This window comes from Drosophila montana, unplaced genomic scaffold (genome assembly GCF_035044405.1).
Source record: "Drosophila montana isolate Dmon_TW-CO22-7 unplaced genomic scaffold, ASM3504440v1 contig_1761_1, whole genome shotgun sequence".
Taxonomy (NCBI): Eukaryota; Metazoa; Arthropoda; class Insecta; order Diptera; family Drosophilidae; genus Drosophila; species Drosophila montana.
In genome coordinates this window covers 1,297,149-1,316,470 of record NW_026996690.1, presented here as the reverse complement: position 1 = coordinate 1,316,470, position 19,322 = coordinate 1,297,149, and the positions used below count along the sequence as shown (strand labels likewise).

At 36.4% G+C, this 19,322-nt stretch overlaps 2 protein-coding genes across 5 annotated transcripts in view; one reads left to right on the top strand and one right to left on the bottom strand.

The window, feature by feature from the left end:
- The window catches only part of LOC135440933 (trichoplein keratin filament-binding protein), a 35,440-nt gene that overhangs the window by 14,223 nt on the left and 1,895 nt on the right, over positions 1-19,322 (top strand). The window contains exon 1 of one of the 2 annotated variants that reach the window (XM_064700349.1): positions 19,099-19,247. The exons of the other annotated variant lie outside the window; for it this stretch is intronic. The gene's annotated coding sequence lies outside the window, so the exon portion shown is untranslated. Of the gene's footprint in view, positions 1-19,098; positions 19,248-19,322 lie in introns of those variants that run through there. 2 annotated transcript variants of the gene reach the window in all.
- Positions 4,973-13,919, bottom strand: PGRP-LB (Peptidoglycan recognition protein LB). 3 transcript variants are annotated; one of them, XM_064700351.1, is made up of 3 exons: positions 13,747-13,919; positions 5,378-5,764; positions 4,973-5,309 (listed from the first exon to the last, which is right to left on the bottom strand). In XM_064700351.1, the coding sequence occupies exons 1-3, from the start codon at positions 13,901-13,903 to the stop codon at positions 5,089-5,091; spliced, it is 765 nt and encodes a 254-aa protein (XP_064556421.1). In that variant the 5' UTR covers positions 13,904-13,919; the 3' UTR covers positions 4,973-5,088. The 3 variants fall into 3 exon arrangements, with proteins under 3 accessions (XP_064556421.1, XP_064556422.1, XP_064556423.1); XM_064700352.1 differs by lacking the exon at positions 13,747-13,919 and adding an exon at positions 11,062-11,475; XM_064700353.1 differs by lacking the exon at positions 13,747-13,919 and adding an exon at positions 5,857-6,004.

Sequence of the window (19,322 nt, the reverse complement as noted above, 5' to 3'; positions counted from 1 at the left end):
TTATCAAAGCTTTGGCAAAGTCTTGTTGTGTTTATAGAAAGAGTTTCTCGGGCATTTTCTGGCATAATCGTCGTCATTGGCTGTGCAAATCTTTTTGCTATGCTGCGCATTTTGCTTCATTTATTTATACATATATATAAATTTATTTTATTTTATTTTTTTTTTTCAATATTTGATTCGTTTAATGCAGCTGCATTGCACGTTGCGGCTGTTTATAGACACATATATTCTTTTTCTTTCTATATATTAGACAGAACGCCCACACACACAAACGCACACCCACACACACACACACACACATACACACTGGGCACAGTGGAGCAAATAAACACATAGACGAAACGGTTTTAGACACTTTTTCTTTTTTTTTGCTCGACACGCAGCGCCTATGACGGCGTTTCAAAAACTAAATTCATGTATTTTGAACAGCACGCCAAATGCTTGAAAATTTCGAATAGAAAACAATTTTTATAAATTCGCTCTCGACGTGCGGCAAAAGTGTTCTCTGCGCGCGCTCTCAAGGCAAAAAAAAAAGAAGAAAATATTTAGAAAAATTTGAAATTGAAATTAATTTTGGCCGACAAAAAGCATATTTTTAGCCATTTGCTCGGACACAGTTGAGCGCGCAGCCGATTGACCTTACAGCAGGTGCAGCATAGTTCAATGATACTGGAATTATGAATATATATATATGGATTTATGTTACATACATATATATATATAGTATCTGGCTTAAGTAGCCGGCGTCTGTTTATGGCGTGTCAATAGCTAAACTCTAATCATTTACTTTGAGCACATTAAATGGGTCTCAATTACGCAAGTTTCTTGCGCCTAGATTCTACGGTTTGTGTGTGGGTGGGCTTTTTTTCTTTTATAGGGCGTATCGCGTCTTACCCTGTGATAAAAACCACTCGTCTAGAAAATCCAAACCCATTTTTTATAGCGCCTGTCTCAGTTCTTTTGTATTCCTGTTAAATCTGTTTTCTTTGTTGATTCTTTAGTTTCTCTTGCAATATTTACATTGTCGCAATCGCCCAGTTGTGCTGTTGCCTCCTCTCAGTTCTATCTGTTGAATGCGTTTGACATTTGCCGCAGAGTGATTGCGGGAATTAGCTATCGTTTAGTGCGTGATATTATTTTTAGTACCCAACTGATTGCATATCGATTAGCCGTAATGCATTCTCACTGTGAACCAGCGCGAAAAGTTCTGAAAGTGAATAAAAACTCTTGATTAAAACGGTTTTTCGTAGTATTCAAATAAGGTCAAAGATGATATGAAAACAAAAAGTTTGCCATAAAAAAGTGTGTGAGGAAGCTTATATTTTTGTATTATAGGAGCTCCAGATACTTGAGGATATTGAAGGGAAGAATAAAAATCAAATAAGAGGTTGCATGATCAAGATAAAAATACAAACGATCTAGAATATTATTAATTACAAATATATGTAAAAATGATAGTAAGAAAGGTTTCTGGAAATATTTAAATAAGTTAAGAGAACAGAGTATTATTGGAGCAAAATTGAACTGAAGGATTTTTAGAAAACAAAAAGTTTGCCTTAAAAAGTTTATGGGTCAACTTATATGGTTTACGGTTAACTAGAAGGGAACAATGAAAATCACATTAGAAATTGAACCAGATCAAATAGTTGAGAAATTTCTAAAAATCAATGAATGTCTTGAAACTTTATAAAATTAAGTTAAGAGAACAAATGTGCAGTTTCTGTATTTTTTTTAACTCCTTATACTTAAGGTTAATTCTATTATGGGGAAGAATGAATGACACAAAAAATAAGAAATTGCATTTTCACCATGTGGCTCACCGCAAGTATTGCCAAGATATATAGATCATAAATATTTATGCTATGGAAAAATGTACCCTCAAATTAAGAAAGGCTTGGGTTTGTTGTCAACTTTGAATTATTAGAAACAAACATTTATATATTATAATAAACTTTAAATTATTAGACACAATTAATTATATTATTATATTAGCTCTGAACTATTAAAACACGACCAACTTTGAATTATAGTATAGAAAACTGAAACTAGTAAAAGTTACTACACAACTAATTAGGAAAATAAAGGGAAAAAGTAATTAAAGTTCAAAATGAAGTGAATTAAAGCAGGAATTGCAGTAGAACCAAAGGCGACAGAGTTTTACTAAAAAGGAAGGGAATAGCAAAAGGCAGCTGGAGATGGGTTTGATAAAAGAGATAAAAAGTGAATAGTTTAAGAAGCCGGGCTACATTCGGAATGGACAAATGCGTGAAGAAAAAGGACTTATAAAAAGCGAGCAGGAAAAAAACACAAGCATTGCTATAAAAGCAAAGAAAAAAGTATATAAATAAAAAGAATTGTAAGTGCAGACCGTAAACCGATTGAAAGGAAGAAATAAAGAGCAAATTTCCGAAAAAGAAAATAATAGGAAAAAAATGCCAAAATGCGGTGACGCAAAATGCTGAACAAAAATGTGATAAGAAGGAGTTATGAAAAGAAAAGGACCCAGTTCCATGAGCGCAGGGGATGTCAAAGGGAATGCATAACAAATGCCATAATGGGGAAAAGTCAGCCACCTCCCAACTCCCTAGTATTATGTGAAACGTAGCCCACATAATTTCAATTAACTTCCAAGTTGGCGTCGCTCGTCAGTGTCACATTACAGAAATATCTTAAAATAGATCAGAATTTAAATGGGCAGTCGCTCCTCTCGTGGGCTTATTATTAATTAATTTATTTCTATTTAAAATTCTATGAAAATATGCTGCAGTAATTATTATTTTTCGCCCCAAAAATATTTCCATTTGCTGCGCTGCACAAAACCAATTTTAAATTTGTATATAATATGTATGCAAACAATAAATGTTTTATAATTTAACGTTTTTCAACACTGTCATTTGCATGCCTACATATTGCACTAGGCGTATGCGTAATGAAAACATTGACAAAGCAAGCGAACTACTGCGGGGCATGGGGTAAAGTGAATATAAGGCCAGTTGCATATTTTTCAACTGGCGGCACGTGAAACAATTCTTCCACTTTTTGTTTGCACTGCATTCCGTTTGTGAAATTTCCCAGATGAACATAAATATGTATGCATATATATACATATATATATATGTTGTGTGCATGGAAGTTAGTCGAAAACAAATGCTTGCATAGTTTTGGGGCTAAATGCAGCAAACAAATTTGCGCTGCATACTTTTTGGGGGTGTCAGAAAACATTGACTATATGTTTACTATATGTATACCCTGTATCACTTATGGTAGTGTGGGTATATTAACTAGTAGAAATGTTTGTGACTAGCAGAAAGGGGTTTTCGGGATTGTCAAAACATGTTTCATACATTTGATGTTAAAAATAATAAAATGTAAAAAATTGTAATATATATATAAATAGATTTTTTTTTTTAATTGTATATAAATTAAAATTATTAAATAATTTGAATTTGAATATAAATTAGTAGTTATATATCAAATATTTATGTATTAACCTTGCATACCCTGTAAATAAAATGATATGGGTAAATAAACTAAAGAAAATGTTGCAAGACAGGAATGGCGTTTTTTGGCTTACCTGAAGGAAATATTCATAAAATGTAATAAAATTATAAGCATATTGTAAAAAATAATAAATCCCTCTAAATTCCTGTCGATCTTACTTACAAGCAGGTCATAAAATATTTTGTGATATTTCTCCCAGAAGCAAGTATAGCTGTAAGGTGTGTGCGACATTACAGGGTATTTTGCTGCGGATATTTTGTAGCATTACATTATATTTATTTATTAAAATATATTTGTTTTTAAACCTTAAACCTATTGAAGATGGGTAAGAAGGTATAACTATTTTGTGCGTGTGTATGTAACAGGCATAACTTATAACATAACTTATATATATTCTTGATCAGCCCCAAAAGCCGAGTCGATCTAGCCATATCCGTTTGTCCGTCTGTCCGTCCGTCCCTCTCTCCGTTTGTATAAACGCATTGATCTCAGCAGCTAATATAAGAGCTAGAGGCTTGATATTTGGAACGTAGATCTTCCTAATGCCTGCGCAATACGTTCGAAATCCTGTTCTTTGAGCAAATCTCTTTTCGGTTTAGAGAGTTAGAGCCACCAAGTTTATATATTTTTTATTAATGATAAAGCAAACGCGTTGAAGAAAATTCAGGGTATCCTCTAGTCTAGTCTAGCTCAATGAAATTGGCACAGGGTGGCACCTAGTCGCGCTCTTCAACTCGGCTCAATTAATTCTCTGTTTGCCTTGTTTCGCTTTGTGCGTATAGTACAATTTTGTTTGAAAAATCATAGCACAAATCAATAAAATTAAAAGCCACTTTGGCACTGAGTTTCATTATTTTACTTTTTCTGTGTTTTAATTGTGTGGCTTTTGTTTGTATTCTATTTTATTTATTTTTTATGTGATGACAAGTTAAAAACTTGCCAGGGCCGTAAATCAATTTTGTGAGCGTAGACAACTTTACAGCGGTTTGTAATAAAAAATAACAAAGTCGCACTAATTGAAAGCATTCGCCTGGCGAAATTTCATTGCAATCAAATTGCGAATTGCAAATTGTACAGAAACGCAAGTTAGAGTGCTTGAGTTGGCATTGCTCGACTAGCAGATACCCTGAATCAATGCAGATGAACACAGATACACCCGAAGTAGACAGGCTGTGCTCCTTCTGTCCTCAGGTTCATGGTCACAAAATCCGAATGTCAAAATCGATTTTTATCCATTTTATGATAACAGGCAACAGAATTGTATATAACTTGAATAGCTTGACTAGGTTGTCATGCTGATCAAGAATTTTTAATATTTCTGCTGCCTGTTACATACATTTTGTATGTTACATACATACAAAACCAATTACCCTTTATACGCATTTTCGATGGTTACAATAATTTTTAATTAAATGAGCAGAGCATTTAAAATTGTAATGCTAATAGTTTGTGTTTATTTGTATTTGCTCTCGCTCTTTCTCGTTCTTGCTTTAAAACTTAAAAAATACTGTAAATAGGCCTCTCCCCCTCTCTCTCTCTTTCGCTTAGAGACTCTCATGTAATTAAAGTAGCTTCTGTTTGTTTGGCTTAAACCTTTTTAACTGCGGGCTGCGCCTCTGCGGTGCTGTTGAGCTGCGTGAAATGCGGCCAGGTGGAAATCTCTTGATACAGTCTGCCACCGGGACACTCGGTATCGCGCACCTGTCGATGTCCGAGCAGCTTGTAGGCCGGATCAATATAGCCCTGGGCCACGCCGAATGCAATCAAATCCTGTGCTGCCTGCAACATGCGAGTGGGCGGTAGTTCGGCTTTTGGTTTAAAAAGTAAATAATTAAATTAGTTAACATTCTGTTTGGTTAAATCAAATGTGACTCACTTCGCCAATCGCCGATGAGCACAATGCCCACGCTCTTGTCATTATATTTGGGCGCATGGGCGCCAACCACATTGAACCCGCGTCCCGTATAGATCAGACCGTCGCCGCCAATGCCAAAGCTATAGCCAATATCATTCCAGCCGCGATCCACCTGATGGAAGTCCTGCATTTCGCGCATGCTGCGCATGCAATCCGGCGTGCTCTCGCATACGGCGGGTATATACGAATGATGAATAATCACAAAAGGTGCGGGTCCATTAAAATAATCCACCTGTTTGGGCATGCGGGCGCCCCAATCTGCGCGCGACAACAGCTGCGAGATGCCGACACCGCCCTCCGGACCAGCTCCTCCCTCCGTTGCAACCGGCTGCATGTGCTGGCTGTAACCTGTGTGTGTATAGAGCAGAGATTGGCCATCAGTTTATTGACTTGTTTAAGTTGGTTTTCAGTTGCAGTTACACGATGTTTTGTTTATTTACAATTTTCGCACTGTGTCGAGGTTTCTGTGTGTGCGCGTGTGTGTTTGGCAAAACTTTTGTTAGCATTAATTGCAACAGTTTGTTTAACTTAAACTTTATCGAGTCTCGACTTTAGCTTCCGTGTGCCGCGTTGCCATTGATAAATTATATTGGAAACGTATTCCCCCGGCTGCTGGTTTTGTCTGTTTGTCCGTCTGTCTGTATGTGTGTGTGTGTGTGTTGCCTCAACGAGGTGAGAAATCGCAATGAAACGCCAACGCCAAATAGTAGCCGGAATGTCTCATAAAAATTCCCCGCATACCACCTAACCAGGCACAACCACAAGAGCTCGAGAGAGAGAGAGAGAGAGAGAGACAGCGAGAGAGCGACTTAAACTGCCTGCTCAAAGTCCCCAAACAAGTCGTTGCCCCAAGCTGATCCGTATCGATATATAATCAGTGTTAGATAGTATATAGATTTTATAAATATACCTCTCTCTCTTTTGCCCACTCTCGCCTTTCTTACCCTCTCTTTCTCTCTCTCTGCGGTGTTTTTTGCCAAACGTGTCAATTAATGAACCGGCCTCAGTCCATATAAAATATGCACAAAGTTTGCTCGCCAATTTGTTGTGTTTACTGAAAGATTTAATACACTACAAAATGCAGGGAGTCTGACGATTCTGTGCAAGCTTTCAGTTGGGGGTCGCAGTTCATTGAAGTATACTTTCTAATAATATTATATTATATTGAATCAGAAATTTCGGAGAAAATGTGAAATATTCAATACTAATCTGAGAGGAATAACCATGTTTGCGCTTAGTCTTTAGTTAAAGCAAAAGCTACATAAACTATATACCAGTCTATGAACCCTCAGCTCAATTGCTAAAACCATGAAAATGATTTTTGTATGACCCACAGGGTTAACAACATTTTACCCACATCCGGTTCTGATATAAAAATATGTTTTAGTATTTAAAAAATATTGTTTATATCATTTATAGCTTAATTAGCAATCGCTTTCAAAAATTTTGTGTTTACTTAGCTGCTTTTTTTCCTTTAAAAAAAAAATAAAACTTACTTGAAATAATAAAAAAAAAATTACTTGAAATTGAAAAAATAGTGTAGCTTTATTTGATACGATTCTCAATCGTATTGGGGATCAGTCATCAAATAATTGTAGCCAAATCGTTTATCTTTTATCTTAATTTAGATATATGCTGAAGTCGTCAGTCGGAAACAGTTGAAATTTTAAATGGATTTAGCTACTTTCTTGGCATCTAATAACAAGTACGTGAGACCTTTCTTAATACTTATTAGATAATTTTAGCAATTTTCAACACTGGCTTTAATTACTTTTCTTATCTATTGATTTATAAAAAATATAAAAATTTTCAGGATATTTGCCAGTGTTTTTTGCAAAGCTATTTTAATCCAAATGAAACTCATAGCCAACAATTGTTAGCGTATGTCGGCTGTCTGTGTTTTGCGCTGTTCTCGTTTTATAATCCACAAATAATGATGACTCAGCTTTAAAGTTTAACAAATGGTTTTCAAATATGCGAATACGATGTCAACAGGTGGTATCATCTATCAGTTGGGCCCACAGAGACAGCTGTAGGCCAAAGCGCGGCCTTCGAAGTTAACTTTCTGGTTCGCGTTCGCCCGCAGCTCATAAATGCAAATAAATCTGACGACAAACTATTTTCATTCAAAATTCGTTAAATGTGTGCGTGGCTGTGAATCTGATTGAGTATGTGTTGTGTGAGGGTGTTTGTGCGCGGGTGTTTTTGTGTGTGTGTGTGTGCCCAGAAAGAGGGTGAAACTTTAGCAGCCTCCATTTGGCATGTTTGCCAAGGCGTCGACAACTGCCACGCCTCTTCCTGGCGCATTTATATGCATACGCAAACTTGGCAACGGGCAATTTTGAGGCTGCAGAAGTTTAGCTGCTGGGAGGATCTGTGACGACACTTGACTATGTCAATAGCTGCAGCTTCTAATTACAAATTTGAAGAGCAAAACATTTTTGTATATAATGAGTACAATTTTCGTACTAGTTTTCTTTAAATTAAACATTTTAAAAATATTGGCACGTTTTGCGTCCGAATTAAGCTAGAAGTTATTGAGTTAAGTACAACTCATGCCTAAAGCCAGATAAATTCCTAATGCTTCTAAAATAAATATAAAAATGTTTGATTTAAGTAAAAAGTAATATTTATACTTAAAATCAAGAAAAGTGAAAGTGGAGCTAGAGCTCTAAGGTTTTAAGACCATATTAGCTTAATTTTAAGCTTATTTTGTTCCTAATTGAAAAGTTTTTCAGATTTAATTCGATGCTATGCGTACTTTACAAGTCATACTCAAATGCTTGACTCAATTATGAACGATAGAACCGCACTTTTAAGATTGGTTTTAATTAAATCAAGTACAAAATTCTTAAATGAGATGAGAAACAGGGAAAACACACTTGATTCAAGTCTTTGCGTACTTAAAAAGTTATACTTGCAATAAGAGTTTCATGCTTTACTCAAGTATTGCCAATATTGCACCACTTTCAAGACAGCTTTTTCTTGATTCAAGTGCAAAATTCTTGATTTTTTTCTCTTCGTGTTGCCGGAACGGGAACTAGGAATGGAACGGAAACTGAAACTCGAACTGGAGCTGACGCTGGAACTGGAGTGGGAGCTGGCGCTGGAGCTGGAACTAAAGTAGCGTCTATTGGCAGCACGTGTTTGAATACTAAGCAGAGCGTGCAAAGGGGGCGTGGTTGGGGACTGGCTGTCAAATCATTTGCTGTTTAATTTATGCCTTTTGGTTTTTCAGTAGTGTTACACGTTAATTGCGTTTATACACTCTATCATTCTCTCTCGCTCATATATTTACCGTTAAGCCCGGTCTGACGCACGTAACACCCGTGCAAACTGCCGCCCCCTCGATATAAACCCCTTTTTTGTACACGTTCTCTAATCGTTGGCCGTAATTACACGCGGGCCTAATAAAGTAAACATTAAACTCGTTGTGCTAATCAATGTTGTAAACTACAACCAAAATAAACACACACACACACACACACACATAAAAATAACTCTACCCTCGAATGTTTAATAATTAGTTTGAGATGAGCCCAGGCTCATGTTTTATTAGGAAATTGCCTCAAAAAAGTAATTTTCATCTAACTACATGAAATTGCCTTGCCCCGCGGCACATGGTGAGAGCGAAGGGAGGGAAAGTGGCGCTTGACGGTGGTTTCTTTGATAATTTGATGAGACCTTATCCTTGAGCATTTGATCAAGTTTTGTCTCATAATTGAAGCATTTCAATTTATTCAATTTGCCACCGCACAAACATAAATTCCAAGCTCCGCACTAATTGTTTGCTTTTAATCAGCCAAAGCACATCAAATATGCTATTCATTCACCAAAACACACACACACAAGCATACCTGCAAACATATTAGTTAAACGCGCATGCCGAGCGCATTAAACAAATATTTTGGTTTTGAGCAGAGTATAATATAATATGATATATGAAATATTCGAGATTAAGTCACGGTCCGTTAAAATAAAAAATTAAATAAAAAAGTACCTGCGAAAAAGGCCACAAATAAAAAAGAATAAAAAAACAAACAGCAGCAGAAAACAATGTCAAACCAGAAAGAAAGTTAGTCGCTGCGACTAAAATACTTTAATACTCTACAAAGTCTGAAATTATAGTCTAATTCAAGGTTAAGCTTACCTCGTGCGAAATTTAACAAGTCAGAAAAGTTATTTAAGAGTCTACTTATCGAACTTTATCAGCTTCTTCCGATTTCCGAACATTTATATATATATATATATATATATGACCGTCTATATGTTTCTTTAAAATTAGGCATATTAAATAGAGACTTCAGAAATCACAGAAATCTATACTTTTTAAGCATTTAAATCAAGCATAAATATATGTATACATTATTTACTTAAAAATAATCATGCCGTTTTAGGCGGAATTCATGATTTCTCTATTTTAAAAACCGCATTTAAAAAAAAACATAAGGACGGTCATAAATATAAATATTCGGAAATCGGGAATTCTGCACACAATTGCTTTTAAATAAAGATTTATTTACGCCATAATATATTTTTATCAAGCATAAATGTATATTTTTTAAAATTCATGTTTTCTGAAATCCTTATTGTCATAACTCATTTTAAAGAGAGAAACATATAGACGTACTTATTATATATAAAATAATCATGCTGTGCTAGGCAGAATTCGTGATTCCTAAAATCCCCATTTAATGTTCTTTATTTGTAGATAAAAAATTCCCATATAACAGACAGACTTTTGCCGCAGTTGCAGAGACTAGACAGAAGGATGAATATATTGAACCATTTTTCTGCTTCTATCTATCTAGACAATTCCCTACTCAACTTTGCGCTTAGATTTTTACAAACACAAAAACTTCCCCTTATAATATATATAAAATTTCATAATGTGGAAATATATTGTAGGTTTATTATTCTTTACATAAAATATGGTTCAGAAACCTTTCACAAAGTTTCTTTCAGCTCTATAAAATCTGTACAACATTCTATCAAATATCTCGAAAGGAAAGGGCTTTTCTGCGAAGTTTTACAAAATGTAGTTGTCTTTTTTGCTCGTCTCCTAAATATTTAAACAAGTTTATATTTTTACTTTCCTGCCTTTATTGCGCGTCTCCTAAATATAAAAACAAGTTTCTTTTTTTACTTTCCTGCTAGCTTCGTGCGTTGCAAATTAATACATTTAGTTGCTATACCCTTAACGTAAGTGTATAAAAAAAAACAATCAATTATAATGTGCATATTATAAAAATTCCCTCATCCGACTGTCAATGATTGTGTGCGTGTGTGTGTGTTTGGCGTTTAAATGACATTTTTGTTAAATGCAAGTAATTTAATTTGCGCACAATCTGAAACATAAATTTGTAAATAGTATGGGTATTACGAGCAGCAGTACGAGTATACAAATTACTGCCTGTACAAGATGCATATCTCTCGCGCTCTCTCTTTCTCTCGCTCTCGCTTTCTGCTAGCCAGCAAACAGGGTGAGCTAGCAACAAATTTCCGTGGCATTTAACAGGCGTGCAGAAATTGGAGATAAGCAGCAACTGCTGTTGTGCGTTTGTGTGTGTGTGTGTGTGTGTATGGGGGGGGCGCGTGTGTGTGTCTCAGGGGCAGCCTAGCGATAAGGCGGCAACAACACTTACCCATCATAGATAGCAAAAGTAATCCAAGTGCTGTCATGTTTTGCAGGTGTTGCGTGTTTCTGCGGCTGTGCTTGGTTAGGAACTTCTTTGCTTTTTGTTTCTATATTTATTTGTTTTTATTTTTTAAGGAACTTTTTGTTGTATTTTATTAAGAATGTAATTTAATTTGTGCTTTTGGCAAGAATTGTGCAAATTTTGCAAATTATAAAATTTTCACATGCTTTATTTTTGGGTTTATTTTTGCGTTATGTTTCGCATTCACGCGTCTCTGAAGAGCGAATGATTGGGCTGCATAAGGGCGCACCAATGTTTATAGACGCGTAACAAAATTTTTTTTTACTATTTTTGTTGTTGCTTATTTAATTTTTTTTTTTGTTTGTTTGTTTACTTCTCTTTTTCGCACCAGCGCTGTCGACGTCAGCGTCGCTGTTGTTGCCTGCGCGCAATGCCAAACAATTTTTAAATCGCATGAAATTTATTACCAAGCGCCAGCTGCGACGTCGGCGTAAACGTTGGCGTCGCCGTCGCCGTCGCCGTTGCGCAGTCGACGCAGCTACTGGGCGGTTCATTCGATTTGCTCTTTGCCGCTCCGTTGCGCTCGCTTCCGCTCAGCTGGAATAGTTTTTTCTTTCTTTTTCGATCGGTTAGCGCTCAATTGATACTGATAATGTTATCAGCTCTGTGGGGGATTTGTTACGCCCCCCCCCCCCCCCCCCCCCTCTGGTCTAATTGGTGAGCTGTATGCATACCGTTAGGGTTTAAAGGTTCAAGTTCCTGTGTGTGATTTACATGGGAATTTGTGCGAATTTTGTCGACCTCTTTTTTTTTGTGCGTTGAACTCAACTTTCTGCTTTGTTTTTGTTGCTGTTTTTATAGTCCGATGGACGGTACTTTTTATTTGCACTCGGGTTACGGGTACTTTTTTTATTCGGCGCCCTTTGCGATATGCCATCCATATGATAGAATGACATGGCATAAATATCATATGGAACCTGATCTTTGCTGCATTTTCCGACCGGCCGATTACAGGTGATTCATTCATGCCATGCCACTACCTTTTGGCTGACACTTAATAATATAATCAGTATTTTTTATATCGATAGCTTAATCACATTTTATTTAATGCCATATCATCGTGTTCTAGGTCATCTTCACTAGACATTATATTGGTCACTTGGCCTTTGATTAGATAGAACCTATTTGGACTTATCTTTATAGCGCCAACCGTAAAATTTGTGTAAATTTTGAAACTGTATATTTTTGTTTTTGTTTTTAAAGTTTTTATGATTATGTGCCAGCTGTTTATCTCGAGTGAAAGTCATACGATGTGCTCATAAGGTCGCAAGGTTTTTTGTTTAGTTCCACATAACATTAATCAAAATCTTAGTCAAATGTATGCGCATATCTTAACTATTCGCAATGACTGGCTGGCAACCCGCATATCAGTCAGCTTTTGTCCGCTCTATCATGATATTTGCATGAGATATTTGCTATATTTTGATTATCTAATAACTCTTACCTCGACATGACAGCTGGTATGTACATTTACATAAGTTCTTTTATGGTGCTCTATGATGGGTGGTGGTTCCCCTCGTGGCTCTTTACCCAAGATCTTATCGAATGCATAAAGTTCATATTAACTGCAGTTCTGAATGACCTGTCACTGTCTTGCACTAAGCTATATCCCTTCTGCCGTCGTGCCCCGCGCTTGGCACAGCCTACACGATTCTTTCGCCTTAATAGATTGTTTTTTTTTCTCGTACCATCCGGAGTTTTCTGGGGATGCCCCTGGTTGAGTTCGCGGGGAAGCCCTGAACAAATGTATTTACTAAATTGCTTTAGCTTTAGCTTTGATAGATAAATTAGCAGCATTTTATTCTACTATTTGATTGTCATATCTTAAAAATGTTCAGGTATTTTAATATTCTAATCGAGCTTGTAACGTTTATAAGGAATTTGAAATATTTTTATATCTAAATACGTAAAGCCTTGTTTTTATCTAAACATGACGCATGGCCCACCAGTTAACACCGGGTACTGCTTTATATGACAAGGTATAAGAAATTAACATAATTTTTAAACGTTGACAGCAAAAGTGGCACAAATATTAAAAAATGACAAAATATTTTGGCAATGTGGGAACTGAAACGAAGTTTCAGAGCGCTTTGCCTATAAATAAAACTTGTTATACAGGCTATGAGTGTCAGCTGGGCTTTCCACAAATAGCAAATAAATGGATTGCCTTTGGAGTTTTTAATCATGTAAGAAGCAGCTGCCTGATAAACAGTTTATACTTATAAGCAATACAAAGTTTTTTTGCATTCTATTTCTTAGTGTATTTTGACTTCGTTATGTTTTTTAGCTAAGTTTTCCTTTCTTATTTTTCATTAGCTCCATATCTCATTCACACACACACAAGCATATATTTTCTAGCCACATTGGGGGGATTACCGCAGCCTCCAGATGGCCATCATCAAAAGGAAATTCAAGTCATTTGCTAGCCAATATTTTGGCTGTGTGTTTATGAGGCAAGGTAAACACGCAAGCTAGAAAAATACCCCCCCCCCCCCCCCCCTCCTCCACACAACTTTATTTATTTATTTTATTTTGTAAAAGGGGAAATTTTTCGTAGAGCTCACAATAGACACATGGAATAGTTCAAATAGTTGAATTGCTGGCACTTACCACAAATTATACTCGATTCTTGTTCTTGTTGTTGCTGTTGTTGCTGCTGTTGCCGTGTGGTTGCGTCTATGTCAACCGCTTTTGGCATAGCCGCCACCGCTAAGGTCCCCCAATCGGAGCCAGACCCCGACCCAAATCCAGACCGCTCGTCGCCCATGTCGTGCCAATGTCGTTAACAACCAAAACAGCTCTGAAAACCGCTAACAACAATGTGAAGCGTGTCCGGGAAACCAAAAAACTCGATGTCTCGATGCCAATGCCGAAGCCGAAGCCTTAGTGCCTCTGATTAATTCTTGTGCGTTTCTAAGTACACTGCAATCGAGTAAGGGTATGCGACATTGTCTGTGAAGTAGGTCTCGGCTATAAACAAAAATATTGATCTTAGATTGTGCACATCTATTACAGTATATTTATTTATAATATGTGTTTAAAGATAGAAAAAAAATGGGGGAATTCCTCATTTGATATCTATAATTAATTAACTAATTATATATATATAACAATTCAACTAATCCTATATATATATATGTATATATCTTTATATATATATCTAATTACATATATAGAGTTTTCCATGGCTTGATTATTTACCTCGCACTTTTTTAGCTTTCTTAATTATATTTTTGTTGATTCTCAAAATGTTCACCCTGGAATATATTTAAAAAGTAATAAGTTTGTATGTAAGCTTTCTAATTTCTGCAAATATTATGAACAATTTAAACATTCTCCAAGTATTGTTATAATTTTTTATCGGTCGATTGGTTGGTTACAAATTTTATATAGAAAAATATGCTCGGGTATAAACAGATATAATCAAGTCCTTCCTATATACACAAAATCAGAGTTAAGAAGTTTAAACCTCCAAAATTCTTTCACAACTAAATGAAAATTGGTTTCTGCGTTATCGATAACAGTCATCGATAGCTAAATAAATCATTGGTTCAAAAGAGTAGTGTTGGTAGGGCATTTTTAGAAAACTTCTCTTATGTAGTGCAGTATTAGTATATTATAGAAATAATATTATATATAAGAAATATTTTATATTATATATTAGAGAATATATATTATATGTTATTATATTATACATATTATTATTTTGTAGTATAACTCTTAATAAATAATAGTTACGAAGGGTTGGGCTGGGCAATTTATAGAATTTTGTTTATATATTTTTAAGCTTAGATTAAACTCTCTTAAATGCAATCTCTACAGATTTACTTAGTTTTTCTGCCTTAATACATTCCATAAATTGCCCTGGTTAAGGCATTTCATCGACGTCTATTCCCAGCCCAATTTTTGTACACTTCGATTGGCTTTGTTTTTTTTTTTAATTTACCACTGGAGTGTCCGCTAATCGTACATCTTATCAGGGTATTAAGTGCGATGTTCGCTAACTGCGGTTTGGCACGCTCTTTACTTATTTTTCTTCCGTTTTTTTTCTTTGTACGCCCGAGGTTCTGAGCTATAGAAATCACATTGTTTTAGGGTATTCACCACAAGGTGAAGCATTATCTGTGCAGCTGCTAGATAATGACGAGCGTCTATTACAATTAGCAAAAGTAATTGTGAATTATTTGTTCAAGCAACGATATACACCTGCCTCCCCTCCCCCTACCCCCACGTTGATAAAGGCTAAAACACGCACACACACACACACACACACATATTAGCCAGCTCGTCTGCCCTGATATGAGGCAAGTCCACTGCCCAAAAGTACTATACTTAATTAATGCACAATGGTGTTAACTCGCTTGAATAAAGCCTTCTGTATAAGTAAATAAAGTAAATAGATAGTATATGTGTATATATAGTAGATGTATATATGTATATGTATAGTAGATGTATATATATAACATATGTACACTTAGTAGATATTTGTAGGCATTTGGGTACAGGTTTCGCTTGAAATTGAGAACAATTGGTTTTCGAACTGCCTTGTTGTTTTCTTCTACTCCTTTTTCTTGCTTAGGGTATTATTATTTATCAGCATATATATTATCCATAGAAGTAGAAATCTCGGAGGTAATATGGTATATATACATATATTCCCTTTCGAGTCGTCTATATACATACATGCATTTCTTTTTCTATGCAAGCCAATCTCTCAGTTTTGTATATCTGAATCGTGCTGATCGGATCATCATATTATATAGTAGACATAGGAACTTTGAAATTTAGTTCTTTTTTGAAAAATCTATTTTATTTTATTAAGTTCTTCCACTAAACAAAAAATGGTTTTCTTACATTTTAAAAGCATTTCTGTAATACAAACCAATTAATATAATTTTCTCATCAAGAAGACTTATAAACTGAGAGAATGTTTTATTAATAACAAATTTTTTCAATTAGAAAAACCATTTAAAGACAAACATTTGTTTGAAATGTACAAAAAATATTAAGACAAGAAAATTTTCGGAATATTAGAAAAAGCATTTAAAGAAGACAACCAGTTTGTTAATTTGGGAAAAAAAAATTAAATGCCATGAAAATTATCATTAATTTTAGAAAGAAAAAAACATTTGAAGGCAACAACATTTTTTTCAATTGTAGAAAACGTATTTTAAAAGTCAAGAACATTTTCTGTTTCGTAAGGGTCAATTCTGAAGAAGATTAGGATATAATTTTTGTTGAGTGTAATTTTATTCAACACTGTGGCAAAGTCTTAATAAAACTGTGCAACTAAATCGTGTGGCTTCATGGGAAAAAAGTTTGAAAATTGAGTTTTTGAATAGAAGGAAGCATCAGGACAAGGAGTTTGACTGGCCCAGCAGAGATCAGGGCTTCTTCTGCAAGAGACCTGCTAACTTTCCAAAGGAAGGCCCTGCAATTATGACTCACTTAGGCGGTAGCACAAGGAACAATAGATTGTCTTGGTCGGCCCCTACCTTTTGCAGGACTCCGCATAGATCCTAACTATTAACTATTTAAACGTCTAACTAAATCCAGAAATTTTTCGTTAACGTTTGACTGCACATAAATGTGTTTGGTTATAACAATAATTCAAAAACTTATAATAGCTACATAAAACACATATCAAATTCCATAATTTTTTTAGACTTTAATGCAAATGCATTATAAATAAAGTGCTACAATTCCGAACGGAAGATGTCAGCAAAATGTTTCTAATTTCTGCAAGCTCTTTTATCCGAGCAAGCACTGTATAGAGCTCATATATCTTCATATAAATGTCCATATATATACACATGTATATTTATATATAAATCTGGCAAAGTTTTGGCATGAAGCAACTCATCAGTTGGCGCTTATATCATTGCCTGTTCGGATTAGTTACGCTTGCTGGTTGCCATTTGGGTTAGAAATTATACGCCAGGAGCAGGGTTCCGCTAGGCGTGAGGGGGAGGGGTGTGATGTCGCGGGCAGGATATTTTAGATCTCTTAACTGATGCTGGAGCTCGCTGCGGAACACGCACATGCCATATATTAAGGCATACATAAAATGACAAACGATTTGCGTTGCGCGTAAATTGAAAAGCGCTGAGCCTGTGAGATTGCTGCAGCCACGAGGAAGGCGAGAGCAGGGGGAAGCGGGGTGGGCAGGAGCTAGAAGCACAGGACTAGGACACAGCAGGAGTAGAAGCACGGCGGGAGCTGTTGGCTTGGCTGGGCTTGGCTTGGCTTGGCTGACTGGTTGGCGACAGCAGCGACTTTTGCTTGTTTGTGTTTGCCTGTTTTTGTTGTGTGTGTGTTTGTATGTGTGTCTGACACCCCCTACCTTACCGCCCACCCCCTCGCGACATGCCCGGGCTGAATGCCAAAACTTTGGCAAAGTATTCAAATTAAAATTTCAATTAAGGAAGTGAATTTGGTGTGCCGAAAGTGTATTAAGTCTATTTGGGCGTCATCTTGGCATTTGAGCTGTGGGCTCAACTGTCGCCCGCTCGATTGAAATGTGGGCGTGCACACGCATGCCACGCCCAACAGCCCCCCAAAAAAGGCCCCACCTTTTTCGCACCGTTGCTTGATTTATTGCCAAAGTTTTCTCAGTCACATGACATACAAAGTACTTTGTCGAATATATTGTGCATTTTTGTATAAACCAAACAGCATATTTTTGTTGTGACGGCTTGTTGGTTGGGCTCTGCTTCTTCCAACCCGCTGCTGTGGGCATTATTAATAATGTAATCAATTTGTAAACAATTTGGCATATATCAATGCGCTTCGTGCTGCCCATAAATCTCGAACAAAATTAGCAAAGCCGCCGTCCACGCAACGCCAACGCCAATTTGCATCCCGGCATGTGGCTAGGTCGGAGGGGTGGATGGTGGTCTGAGAGACGCGGGGCTGGAGAGCTCTGGTGCTGGATAACATTTCAGCAGAACCCAAAACGAGAGAGCACGCAGCTACGCACAGCGTTGAGGCCTCTTGACATATTGCAACGGGGCCACGTTGATGGATGGACGCTTGGGATGGACAGTTGCCTGTATCTGAAACTCGTTGGCATCCAACCGCCTGCTGCTGCTGCTGGCGGCGTTGGGGTTGGGATTTTGGGGTGGGGTGACATTTGCCAAGCAACAGCTTTTGCGAGTTTGGGTAGCTGATGGGTTGGTTAGTTGGCTGGTTGGTTACGTTGCTTTTGCTTTTGCATTTGCCTGTCTGGCTGCTCGCTTGGCAGTTAGTGACAGCTGCTGCCAGGCAGAAACCAGCAAAAAAAATAAAAAAAATGAAACAAAACATAACCAAAAAATAAACGAACAGCCCGTCACAGCGTAAAGAGCGGAATATCTAATCTCAAACAAGCCTGAAATTCGGTGCCCCGTTGCCATAGTTAACTGAGATTGAGACATTCGTCTGTTCTGATATAGTCCCAGTCGGTAGCTTTGTTGTCTGAAACTAACAAGTTCCTGACACTTAGTTAATTTGACATTCGCAGGAATTTAGTAGTTTCTGCTAAATTTGTTAGTATATGCAAAGGAAGAAGTTATGTCCATTAAGAAAATTCAATTCTTCCGATTGCTTTGAAATTTTTTTAAATTTAAATCTAATCTCAAAGTGGTTCCAATGCATATCTCAGGATCTTTCGGAGCTATGTGGCTCAAATGTAGTATATAAGCATTTCGACTATATTTAAATATATTTCTGAACCACTTGTAGCCCAGTTTCAAGTTTGATAAGCACACAATTGTGGTTTTACTGCATACCCCAGGATATTGTTGGGCTTTAATTCTAACACTCAGTATGTGTTAAACTTAATATATCCACAATTATTTTATCAAGTTGGTTAAGCTACTGTGTGACATATTTTTCGGTCAATTGGAAATTGAACAACATTTTTTTCTCCCCACTTGTTGAATAATTCAAAGCACTTTGATTCAATTGTTTGAAATGTATTATCGTAACAAACTCAAACATTATTTTCCTCTCGACTAGGCGACGTTTATAGCCTCAATAAGTTGGAAAAAATATAAATAAATAAAAGCCAACATCGTGTGTTTGTGCTTTTTGGCGAATTCTCATGCAGCGCATTCAAACGGCAAATTGAAGTTTGTTCATTTTTTTTCTTATTCTACTCAACTCATCTGGCTGGGTTATCATCATGTTCTTCTTCTGGTGGCAGA